Source organism: Adelges cooleyi, unplaced genomic scaffold, assembly GCF_023614345.1.
Source record: "Adelges cooleyi isolate 19-005CV unplaced genomic scaffold, UGA_ACOO_1.1 ACOO_flye_CR_arks_rails_tigmint_CR_PRNA_651, whole genome shotgun sequence".
Lineage (NCBI taxonomy): Eukaryota > Metazoa > Arthropoda > Insecta > Hemiptera > Adelgidae > Adelges > Adelges cooleyi.
The window spans coordinates 5,106,561-5,119,146 of NW_026096352.1; the positions used below are offsets into that span (position 1 = coordinate 5,106,561).

Consider the following 12,586-nt stretch of genomic DNA (forward strand, 5'->3'; position numbering starts at 1 on the left):
AAATAAGACTCATGTGGGCGGGCCATGCTTGGCGTAAGCAAGGATCTCTAATTAGGCAGGTAATAGAGGAAGAGTCTATAGGAAAAAGACCTTTAGTGAGGCCCAAGTTAAGGTGGAAAGACTGTGTAAAGAAGGATATAAAAACGATAGAACCAGAAATCAGATGGAGAGAAGCTGCAGACAGCAGAGGACAGGGATAGATGGCAATATTTGTATTTAGTGGCATGGTCTTAAAGACCGGAACCAATGGAGAAAAAGAGAGGAAGAAAATAAACATTAAAAATTAAGGTATAGATAAATCAACAAATACATTTTTAAAGAACGTTCTAAATTTTAGACTGGACGATAACAAGATTTTTATGAATTTCATAAGATCTAATTAGTCGCTCATAAGTTTTGACTGAATAGAAACTATAACCAATCGAATAAAGTTTTAATTAATATTTAAACAAATATTTTATTCAAAAACTTTGAATGTTTAAATAAATTCAAAATACCATTATTTAAATAATAGTTGTATTAGTTCTTTAAGAATTATTATTTATACCTTATTACCTGTTTAGTAATAACTGAAGGTGATAAAAATAAACGCATCGATGCGAAACTGTAGATAGGTAGTATTTTTTTTTAATATACTTAACTGTGTATACTTTTTCATATAGTAACGTTTGTTACTATATGTTAATCTAACTGAAATTATTGACTGGACAAATTTTAAATATTGTATAAAACCAACAAAAATAATTATTATATATTTTTTTAAAAATATTAAATTAGATAGAATGTATATCATCGGCTTCTTGTCAAAATTCGTTAACAGCAAAAAGTTGATCGTTCAGAAAATTACTTTAGAAAGTCTTTCAAATAGTGAATTTTTGGTTTTAACCCTATAGAATTTTCACATTTTAAAGTATTCACAATTTATTTTTTTGTATGAGACCTGATATATTACTGTATTCAAATATATTGGGGTTTTCCAATAATATGTAACATAACACAATTTTTTATATAATTCATTTTTTTATGTTAGCCGTTAATGAGTTATTCTAAATAGAAAAACGATTATTTCTATTGGTATTAACTGTAAAAAAATCATTAATGGTGGAGTCTTCGTCTGAATTCTGGATATTTATTGTGGCCTGTAAATTATCATCATTCATACTATTGGACCGATAATGAATTTTAGATACCATTGATACGGGCCCGTAGCTGTAAAAAGTGTGTTGTTTTAATTTAGCTAAAACTTACTAAACCATTAATGAGTTTTCGCTTTATCGATTTCTTATATTAGCCGTTAGTTAAAATATAAAATTATTAATAAAAAGGCATTTAAAGTGGGAAATTCACTATGAACACCACTTGTCAATCGAAAACAATTATGTTTTACAATAGATAACGCCATAAAAAAAAATGGCAAATTCACCGTTAATAAATTTTGGCAAGAAGACGATATTTGCTATTGTGGCACTATAATATTGGTTATCAATTTATTAATGAAAGGGCTTTAATATTTAGTACTTTAACAATTTGTTTTATTTTTTATAATAGGAAAACTGAATAACCATACATTTTGTACATATTCATACGAAAAAATAGTATTAAAAGCATTATTTGATTGATAATTACTTTAGTAAAATGCAATAACGGTATTGTTAACCTATTTTTATGCATATGGAAAGTTTAATTATAACCTTAATCATACGTATGAAAGGTTTTCAACGAAATGTTTTACTAACAATAAATGAGTAAATATCCTTGTGTGTAATTTTTTTATTGGTATGACGTTATGAGCTGTGACACAAATTTTCCAATCGAATTATTTTTAATAACAATTATGTTGATCTGAAAATCACTTACTTTTAAAAATAAATTTTGTATTTATATTAGTGATTTGGTGTTATACAAAAAATAAAAAGTTTTTATAATCATACTAGGTATTATGCATATTTCATTTCGGTCCATCTAAAATGTGAAAACTTATTTTACAATTAAAAAAAAACTTACTTTATACGAATAGCTAGAAACTAGGGTTTACATACTAATATAATAGTTAAATATTTTATTGGCAAGTTTAATATTTTTAAATAAGAAAAACAGTGAAATGTTGCAAGGGACGTATGAAATAATTTTAATAAAATGTAACTTTTTAATGACTCGACCTTTTAAATCTATTGTTTATCAATCATACTGATTGGCTAATTACTTTCATTATAGATGATTCTTATTATTTATTGAAGCGCTGTTATTGATTTCATTGAAAGCATAGAACTGATATCTAATATACAATAATTCAAATTAATTTATTCTTACATTAAGGAGCTGTGTACTAAAGCTGAACTTATTAGCTTAAAAAAACAGCACAGAAAAATAACAGTTAAATTTTGTTTTATGATTACAAAAATTTCACATAAAGGCACTTGCTATATTATTTGAAACTCGTATTAAAATTATAATCAATCTGGGACTAAAAATAAAAAATGCAATTACAATCAAAATACTTATTAATTATATCTATCTTATTATATATATCTATTCTATATATATCTAATTATATCTGTCTTATTATATATTATATTATCAACAATTTTTTTATTGCCTACGTACCCCAACATCATACATATTCAGACTAAATTTAGTTTGTTTAAATTAGATAAATTAAAGAGGTCAAAGATGAAGCTTCTTCATATGTTATAATCTGATCAGAAAAGGTGAGATGAATTCTCAAAAAACAGCATCAAAATCGTTTTAGCGTCATCGAGTAACACACACGCACACCCACAGCCAATTATATAATTGGATATTATGTGACAGTCTTTCTAAAAATAAAAATTGAAACCATTTGTTTTTGTATTCACCCGTATTCATTATGGAACTTAATCTGAAAACAATACACACTACAAGTAAGTTTGTTGTAAAATATAATTTTTGCTTATTCTAGCCATAAAAATATATTTTTAATACTCATTTTAGGTACAATTTTTAGATGTATTATAAAATTATAAATACCTGATAAAAATGTATAAAAAGTCAAAACTGATAAAAAAAAAAACAATACTTGTACTCTTTAGTGTTGTTTTTTAGGCTTAAACACATTCTTTTAATATATTCTTTTTTTTTCTATTTTATTATACAGTTTTTATACACAGGTAAGTAGTACAGTATAATATCTGTTACAAATATTGCATTTTTCGAAGACTTAGAAAAAAACACGGTCTGTCTTTTTTTGTAATTCAGTATTTAAAAGTCCCACTCCGCCTTCTTATTTATTTTACTTGACAAATATTTTTACATTTTTTTTTTACCATTATTAAACCTCTTAAATTACATAAAATAAATTAATAATATTGTATAATGAATGTATAGAAATCTATACTATTTGTACAAAATTATATATACTTTGTTTACTTGTAATTTAAGGGGTTAAGTAATAGTAAAATAAATAACAAAATATTGTTCAAGAAAAATAAATCAGTAATGTTATGGAAAGTTCACTAAAATAAAAGTAGAAGTTAATCTTAAGTGGATCCTACATCCCTATTCATTAAGAAGTTTTATAAAAGTTTTTTTTTTATAAAATCTTAGTTTTTATCTAAAACAAATGTATTTAAATTCATAGAATATAATATTTCTGGAGGCTGTATGTTAAAGCATTTTTGATAAATTGAAAGGGGTTTCTAATATTTCATGGAAAAAAATTAACTTTCTAAATAATTATTTCAAAAATCTCCAACCTACAGCACACGGAAATATTATTTTCTTCGAGTTTGAAAATGGTACTGTTACTTTAACTATTCATAGTTCTATAAAATCCATTCTACGTGATGATGTTTTTTTTACATTAAAATATATAAGGCATACAGTGCTCTTAATATTTCATACTTCATTGAAAAAACAAATTGTATAGCAACATATTATAATATATATTTACCTTTTAATTATTAATAATTTTAGATTTTGAGCGGAGCGTGGTAGAAGGACTCAAGTGGGAGCTTTGTGTTAAAGAATTTTTTTGATAACAACGCGGTTCTAAATGGAACTTTAAAGAGGTTATTTTTCGTTTTTCCCAGTAGTTTTCTAAAAAATTACTTAAAGAAAAGTCTACCATTAAACAGGGTAAATGGAAAAAAAATACTTATTATATTTTAGCTAATATTTTTCAAGAAAATTACTAAAAACTATACTAAAATGATTTTTATTATTATATATTAATTAATAGTTTTTAATAAGGTTGTTAAAAGGAGATACCTAACTATTAAAATTTGTCTTATATGTTGGACAAATAATATTTTAAATTGTGTAGCAATTACTATTGAACAGTATTTTTCCAAATTTTCTCGAAAATTGTCGGTCATTTGAAACTCTATTTAATATTACTATTGTTACAAATTATACAAAAAAATGTTTTCAATTCATTGATTTTATGCCACCATTTTTTTCTTTTGGACCGCTGTTCAATGGCGTGGCGTTAAATTTAATGTTGCGTTGTGATTGATTTGCCATGACCGCTGGAATCGGAATTATCGTCCCAGGACTCTGATTTATCGTTTGTTAGTTACTTATATTATTTGGATGTTAGTTGATTTGCAAAAATAATATTAATATCAATAAAAACTTATAAATGGTCGTGAATCCAAAACAGGCGTTGAAATATACAAATAGTAATGATACATCATCGTCAGAGGCACTCTATCGTGATCTTTCTCTTTGAGTTATCATATAGTTACCATAAAATATTTAATATATTATGTTATAAGTATACATGTGTCAATACGTTTGAACCAAAGCCATACTCGCAAGCATAACCCTTTGCCGTTTCTTCGAACAACACATGTGGTTATTATTTGTTTCACCATAAAACATCATAATAACAATATCATATTATATAGGTAAGAGGCTTACGAGCGGACTTGGTTTCAACCGTTAAGCTTCGGCTTTGTTGCGATCCGAGTATTCGTAAAAAGCAAAATTCTGTGTTATTTTCGCAATTTCCGTATTTAGAAGATTACGGAGAGTCGTCAGATCGCACACGAGTATTAATATAATAATATGTGGTACACGGTGTTCAACAATAGGTATATATCGGATCAACAGTGTATGTATAAGACCTATCCGATGGATCCGCAATACGAGCTGCAGCCGTAAGTACGCGGACACTTAATTTGTATTGTTCGGTTGTGCGCTTTATAAGGGTTAACTTACATAATCGGTTTAGAGTAAGCGGGGGCGACTATATGCTAAAAGTCAAAAAGTTGGAATAACAAGAATGGAGAGGAGAGGGGTGGCGGAGAGGATAAACGACCTGTTGCTGATACGCCAGCACACGGTACGGCGACAGGCGCGCGCCCTCTCCCTTGAGGGGTTTGCATACGCATATAAAACTGCCGGGCCGCTTGTCCCGTGATCTCTTTTACCACCGATCAACGGCCACATCGGTTTGACTTCTCCAATCGGTTCGCCGGCACTCGAGATCATTTGACTTGATTAAATCACACGTGCAAACAACTGTGTAACCGTACGCCAGAAGAACAATCAGGTAAGATTCGTATTTGAAAGTATTTTAAAAATTGTACTTAAAAAATATACATAAGTATATTTTTTTTGACAGCTATAGCTATAAAGCTATAGCTGTCAAAAAAAATTAAACGTCTTCTAAATTCAGTTGACGAGAACCAAAACGGTACAAGTGAGTTTTTTTTTTCAAAAACAAATTTTTGACAATACAATATTATTTGTCGAAGAAGCATTGCTTTTTTTCTGTGTTTGTTTTACAATGTTCTAAAGAGATACCAAAGAAAACAAATGATTATTGAGTACCAGCTATAAGAACACGAAAAATAAATTAAATTTTGCTCCCCTATAAAATTGTATAAAAATTTTTTACTTATACCATTTTGTGTTCTCACTCCTTAAAATATTAAAAACAAAGTGACTTTTACTTTACAACCGAACGGTAATCATATTTATATTGTTTAAGATCAATCTGGTTTAATTTAAAAAAAAATCGATATATGTATATAAATCCAAATAAGTTAAGGTATGAATGGTATAGGACTCATTGTTAAATTAGTATGTTAAAAATATTGGTAGCTGTACTATTCGGTAACTACTTATCATTTTAAAACCATTATTAAAGTAAAATGGTTATATATTCTTACTAGAATGTAATTTTGATTTACCAAAATAATAGTCAACACTAATTATCAATTTAAATACTGACGTAACTATAAAACATTTTCCAATAAAATTAGCCTGATTAGCACAATTCGTAAAAAGTACACTCGAAAATATTCAATATATTTCTACTCTGAAAATAATTAAAAATACCTATAATTTGTATTATATTTGATTGACAAGATTAACGCTTAAAAAATAAGTAAGTTAAAATTTAAATTGCATTATAGGGCAGAAAAATAAAGAAACATCTATAACTTTATATTTTATATTTAAAAAAAATAAGAATAATTGATATTATAATGCATATGATTGACGATTAATTAAATTGTTAAAACAAGTTTTTAAAACGTTGAAGAGTATTTTAAAAATATTTTATAAATACTTTTTGGTGATAAATACTATGTCTTAGATATCTCATTTAAAAAAGGTTTTTTTTTTTTTTTAACAATATGTTATTTTGAGCTACAAATTACTGGCCAAATATTATAAATTTGATAAAATTAGGCCAGTCATAGTTTACTAAAAAAACATTTAGTGGTAAGGTTCGGTTAATTATTGCAGCTCGAATGATTTTTTTCTGCACATTTAAGACATTTTAATCTAGGGTGATTTATTTAGGATAGAAACAAATGTAATGTAAGTAGTTATGTTTGTAATTTATCGAAAAGCAAAATTATTTTAACAAAATTTCATCACAATCTGTAAACGGGTAATAGTGTAATACAATAAGGGATAAATGATAATATAATTACAAGTATTTAGAGAACGGAATACAGGAAAGAGGAAGTCAAACATTGACGGCACCTATAATTGTATGTAATGATTATAACGGAACATAAAATTAAAACGCTATTAATAAACTACTGAAAAATAAAAACCAATATTAATTTTGATTAATTATTTTTCTCTGTGCGCATTAATTACCGCAATATCCTTATAACTAAAAAAGGATTTATCTAAAAATAGTAATCGGCCAATCAACAAATTATTCTAAATTAATTAAAAAATGTTTTAAAAAAGAAAAACTATATTATTGCGAGTTTTTTCTGAGAAAATAAGTGTCTTACGTTAAATTGATTACACTGTATATAATATATTCAAATATATACTTTAGCCCTTACCAGCTCACTAATTTGTTTTATTAATTTTTATTTGTTTTTACATTTCAATATTGTGGCCAAATAATCCGAATCACATATGCTTTGAAAATGTTAATCTGATTAAAAAAACAAGGAAAAAATAATAATTTAATAAATGTTGGACACATAATATTGTGATGAGCGACCAAAACAAAACGGTGTTTAACTATTAAAAAATGTACAATAATAATGTTAGTATCACTGTTAATATGTATATAAGTTTAACTTGAGCTATTCGGGTGAAAGCAAAGTTAATTGGCGTTATTTGAAAGCAAGTTTCTATAAGTGCAACAATATAAACAGGCTAAAATTATGAGCATTTCAAAAATAAAAATCCCCATAACCATCTGCCTGCAAAAGTAGTAATTAAATTATATAATAATAAAACAGAATAGGTACAAATCATGATATGGATATTATACAAACACAAGGATATCAACAGCCCAAAAGTAGGAATACTGAATATGTGTTTAAAACATGACATTGTCTTTTTTTTTTCCTATATTCCTTCAAAAGTGCCCAAAAATTACTTATTAATTAAATCGTTGAACTTTTAAAATAATATTTGTATTTGTGTTTGAAAAGTGAATAGTATTTAAAAATAAATTTCCAATACTTAATTCAGAGCAAAATACAGTGTCCAAGTACTTTCAAAGTACTTTTTTGAACACTTATAAAACCACATTATAGAACCACATTGCTTTTATCCTATATTATTATGTTCTTTTTTAATATTCACTAAACGTTTATGTCGCGCGCAACATTTAAATACGTTTGCATGATATAAAATACAGATGTTATTTTTAATAAAATATAAACCACAAAACTAACGACATTGTTAATATTTTTAAAATTAAACAGGTTATATTATTGACATTCATACTATTATACCAATCATTTCAAGTTTAAAGTAAATTATAATTTTAGATTTGAATACACAGTATATCTGTACTTAGTGAATGTTCATAAAACATTTAATTATATTGGTCCATAGCTTGACAAAATATACATTTTCCAGAAGTTAAACCTCGTTTTAAAATGTTTAAATGTTCTAGCTACTCTAATCAGTATTTTTTCGTGTAAAATAACTAATCTGATGCCTATACAATAAACCGTTGTATTATAATAATTAACGGACATCATAAATTATATTTTGTTCAACTTTTTATTCAGAATGTTTACATTATATCTAAAAACTAATTCCCGAGTGTGGACTTTGTTGAGTTATTTTGTTTTTTTTTGTTTTATCTGTACAGTTTTGTTTTTTCCTGAGTAACCTAATAATCATACAAGATACATGAATTCGTAAAATAAATACTGAATATACAAAAGGTAAACAAATAGGGGTATTTTAATATATCGTGCATAGTATTCTGGTGTTTATGTTAACACAACAACAGTGTTTTTTTTACATTTTAAATTAAATTAAAAAATTACACAGCTAAATATATTTTTCTTCTATAATTTTGGAACGCATCACATCGTTTTATTGGAATTCCTTCGGGGACATCACTTGTTGTCTTGCGTTAAAAATCATTCATGTATGTGTGAGTTAAAAACAAATGTACAGAGATACTTTTATAGTGTGTTTCAATTGCCCACTGCTGTGCTGACAGGTCAATAACGGCGGAAGGCACTCACAGAGAAACGCATACAGGTGGTGTGATGCAGCCAATAACCAATAACGCCTAAAACAAGTGTTTTAACACAAGAGTGTGCAGGCGTTTGGGAAATAGCAAATACTTAGATGTCAGTCCCGCCATAAGAGCTTAGTGGAAAACGTTCAGCGACGATAATTGCATTAGACACACGCACAAGTCCACTTAGAGCGTCTGATAGTAGTTTTACTTTGTATTCGTTCACGTACCTAATAATATAACAGCCACGAAGCGTATGTAGGTACCTATTCGCAAGTACCCCAATCACAATTTGAGAAGGGTGAGAAAAAATATAAATATTTGTTTTCATAAATAACTTTAAAAAAAAAAATTATCTACTATAATTATTAGAGTTTGCCAAAAATAGCACTAGATTTATAAAACGGGATTTAATCAAAATTAGGTAACATTTATTTTATATTTTGTTCCTATTTCTTCTAATTGCTTTTCTATTTGTACTATTTCAAATGTATATATTGTTGACTTATTACGCTGGAGCTAAATAAAACTCGTCAAATTTTGGATTCCTATAAAATAGCTAAAATAGCCTTTACTAGGTAGTGTAATCATTCTAATAATAATTAATTTTATCAGGAGAGCATATTAAGAGTAGCGTTTTAGAATTAAACTTCAAATCAGGACAACATTAAAAATTAAAATTTGCATAGTATCCGGGTTCGATTATTTTCCGATATTGGCTTTCCCTTCTCGTACTGAGTCTGTCGAAGACTTCAGGCGCAACTATAGAAAACATAGAAAAGTGTTTTTTTTAAGACTATTTATAGTATATTTTGATATTATTAACATTATGATCCGTTTAATCGTGTATTGCGTTCGGTTGTTTTTTTTAGAAAATTTTGCCTGGCCTAACTTTTCACTTCAATGTGTAATTGAACTAATAAATCGTTTACATTTTATCCAGCTGAATTTTTCACCGTATTCGGCACCATGGTCACGGTTTGTGGCGAAAATAGTGCCATAGTAGCGATCGTGTGGCTGACCATTGCCGCAGCGGCAGTCAAGTGTCATCCGGCCATGTTATCTGAAACGGCTGCATCGTCTTTGGAGACAGTAGCTCGACCTACCCGACCCAAAACTTTTGGTTCACCCGGAGAACTGCGCACTTACTTGGATCAGCTCGGTCAATACTTGGCCGTCGTATCTCGACCTAGGTATTGTAGGACTTTTCCATCCGTCATTCTATGCAATGTCGTGTATTTTTTTTAAAAATATTTTATTGTATTTTTTTTTTTTTGTGCGAGATTAGATTCGGCAAGAGGAAACAGTCAACTGTACCGAGTAAGTATTACTTGGGATCGGACCAGCAGCGCAGTGCATTCGACAGCAGCACCGAACAGGAACCCATTTACCCTCCTACAATTCGTAACGCCAAGGACCTGTATCAGTTACTATTCGGACCGAGGCACGTGGCTTATGGTTACCTGTTACGTCAACAGCAACAACCTCAACAGTATTTCGGTGATTTCCAAGATTCGCCTACCGCTGGAGGAGCGGACCAACGTATGCCTTCAGTCGCCGGCAGTGCCAGTAATAATGGCGTTGGTTATTGATAGCAAAATAGTCCAGTTACATATTAGTTAATCTCTATTGTAGACAGTAGTTTTAAATTAATACAATATTAATATTCGTTCACCGATTTATGTAAAACGTTTAAAAAATAATTAAAATTGTATATCATAAAAAAAAATAGTAAGTGCACGAATATAAAAATATAATACATTATTATAGTCAAGTGACAATTTGTATTTTAAAATATCACATATATTATAACGTGTACAATGTTTGTCATATTGGAATTTAATACAATACCCGAAAATCTAAATCAAAATGTATAAAACAAAATAAAAAACGATTTTTATAACACAATATTATTTATATTCGTACCCATTGCTAATACAATCTCACGCGAATAAGGGTTAAATAATACAAGTATATGGTTTTGATGATTAGAAATGAATTTCTCTATATCTAACCACAACTCTTTAAACTGGCTACGAGGATTTGTCATTTATCAAACCAATCATTGTCCCGCTTAAAAATTCATATTTCCCTACCATAACAGTTCAGTATTAAAAAAATGATCATGATAATATTACAAGTATGACATTATACTTGTATGTAAGTATAATATAACTATTTACACAACTTGCGAACACGCCCATGTTATTTGAACTATTTTGACGTCATAAACATTTATTTATTATTTTTATAATCTCGCTAATTTTTTTGGTTTGTCGTAATAGATCACATATACAAATATATGCGATTAAACTAACGCCAAAACTGTTTAAATATTTATTCTACAGGGTAATATATTTAATTTAAGACACTAGATGTCTCTTAAAATATTTTCAGTTATGTAGTTTTTCTTTTTGAATACATTTTTGTTGATGTTATTTTACTATATTTTACAATTACTAAATAATTACCTTTTTGAAGCTATGCTTCTTATTTAGTATTTAGAGCTCTATCAACTTTTGAAACTGAAATGATAACGTATGAATTGAATAAACTTTTGAAATTAAGATTCATTTGCTAAAAATGTTACTGGTCGATAATCAATTTTGAATTAATATTTTTAAGGTACTTAAGTTTAAAATTTAAAATAGGAGGTGGAGTGTGAATAAGTAAATAAAAATAATCCTTCACTCCACTATTCCTTCTGTCCTGAACTTTAATAACTTGAAAAGTAATTATTAAAAATCGTTTATCAACCAATCAATTTTTTTAGTAAATTATTCTTAATTAAACAAATTATAAAATGTATACGCTACCATTTAAGTTTCAAAAGTTAATATAACTCTGAAAGTTACCAAAAAAGATAAACAATTTAATATTGCTTAATACTGCAAAATAACACCAGTTAAAATTTATCCTCTAAGAAAAATTACAAAATGGTAATTATTTGCATAGAATAGAAGGGTACGTTAATTGAATCTCCCTTATATCAATAAGTCAATTTAATAAATATTATTGAAATAAGTTTAGGGTGGATGAACAAATGTTGACTAATAGTGAAAAAGAGTAAGAATGTACTATCATTGTGAAAATAAGAGAAATAAAATCTAAGTACATTTTACAAAAAACATAACACAACAAAACGTTGATGTACAATTATTTGCAATTATTTTTAAAACATGGTTCCATAATACATGTATTATACAGTTTTAAGTAGTAGAACTTAACGACAATATAAAAAAAAAAAAATATTGTTTTCTAAAAAAAACAAAGGATATATCAGATGAAGTAGAAAAAAATATACAATTTTTTATTTGAACTGAATTGTATGTAGTTATTTCTAAAAATACGAGCATCCTCATAGTTTAATGTTTATGATAATTTGTTGACATAAACTATCGTTTACCAGGATAAAACACGAAGCTCTTTTGAAAACAAAAACAACTTTATCCAATTACCTTAAAAGTTTTCCTATACTTTAGAGAGTTCATTATGTGAGTCATAATACCAATTGCTTTCTTGTTCACTTACCAAACAACGTTAACGTATTTGAGTATTATTGATATTATTTTTTTTTCTTTTAAATTTAAAATTGTAGTTTAATGTCTTAGCGTGTTGTATTATAGTATGTGTTGG

At 27.5% G+C, this 12,586-nt stretch overlaps 1 protein-coding gene across 1 annotated transcript; it reads left to right on the forward strand.

The window, feature by feature from the left end:
* The first annotated feature begins 5,412 nt into the window (after positions 1 to 5,412).
* Positions 5,413 to 10,750, forward strand: LOC126844598 (uncharacterized). Its single transcript, XM_050582896.1, has 3 exons — positions 5,413 to 5,533; positions 9,894 to 10,143; positions 10,239 to 10,750. The coding sequence occupies exons 2-3, from the start codon at positions 9,920 to 9,922 to the stop codon at positions 10,540 to 10,542; spliced, it is 528 nt and encodes a 175-aa protein (XP_050438853.1). The 5' UTR covers positions 5,413 to 5,533; positions 9,894 to 9,919; the 3' UTR covers positions 10,543 to 10,750.
* The last annotated feature ends 1,836 nt before the right edge of the window (positions 10,751 to 12,586 follow it).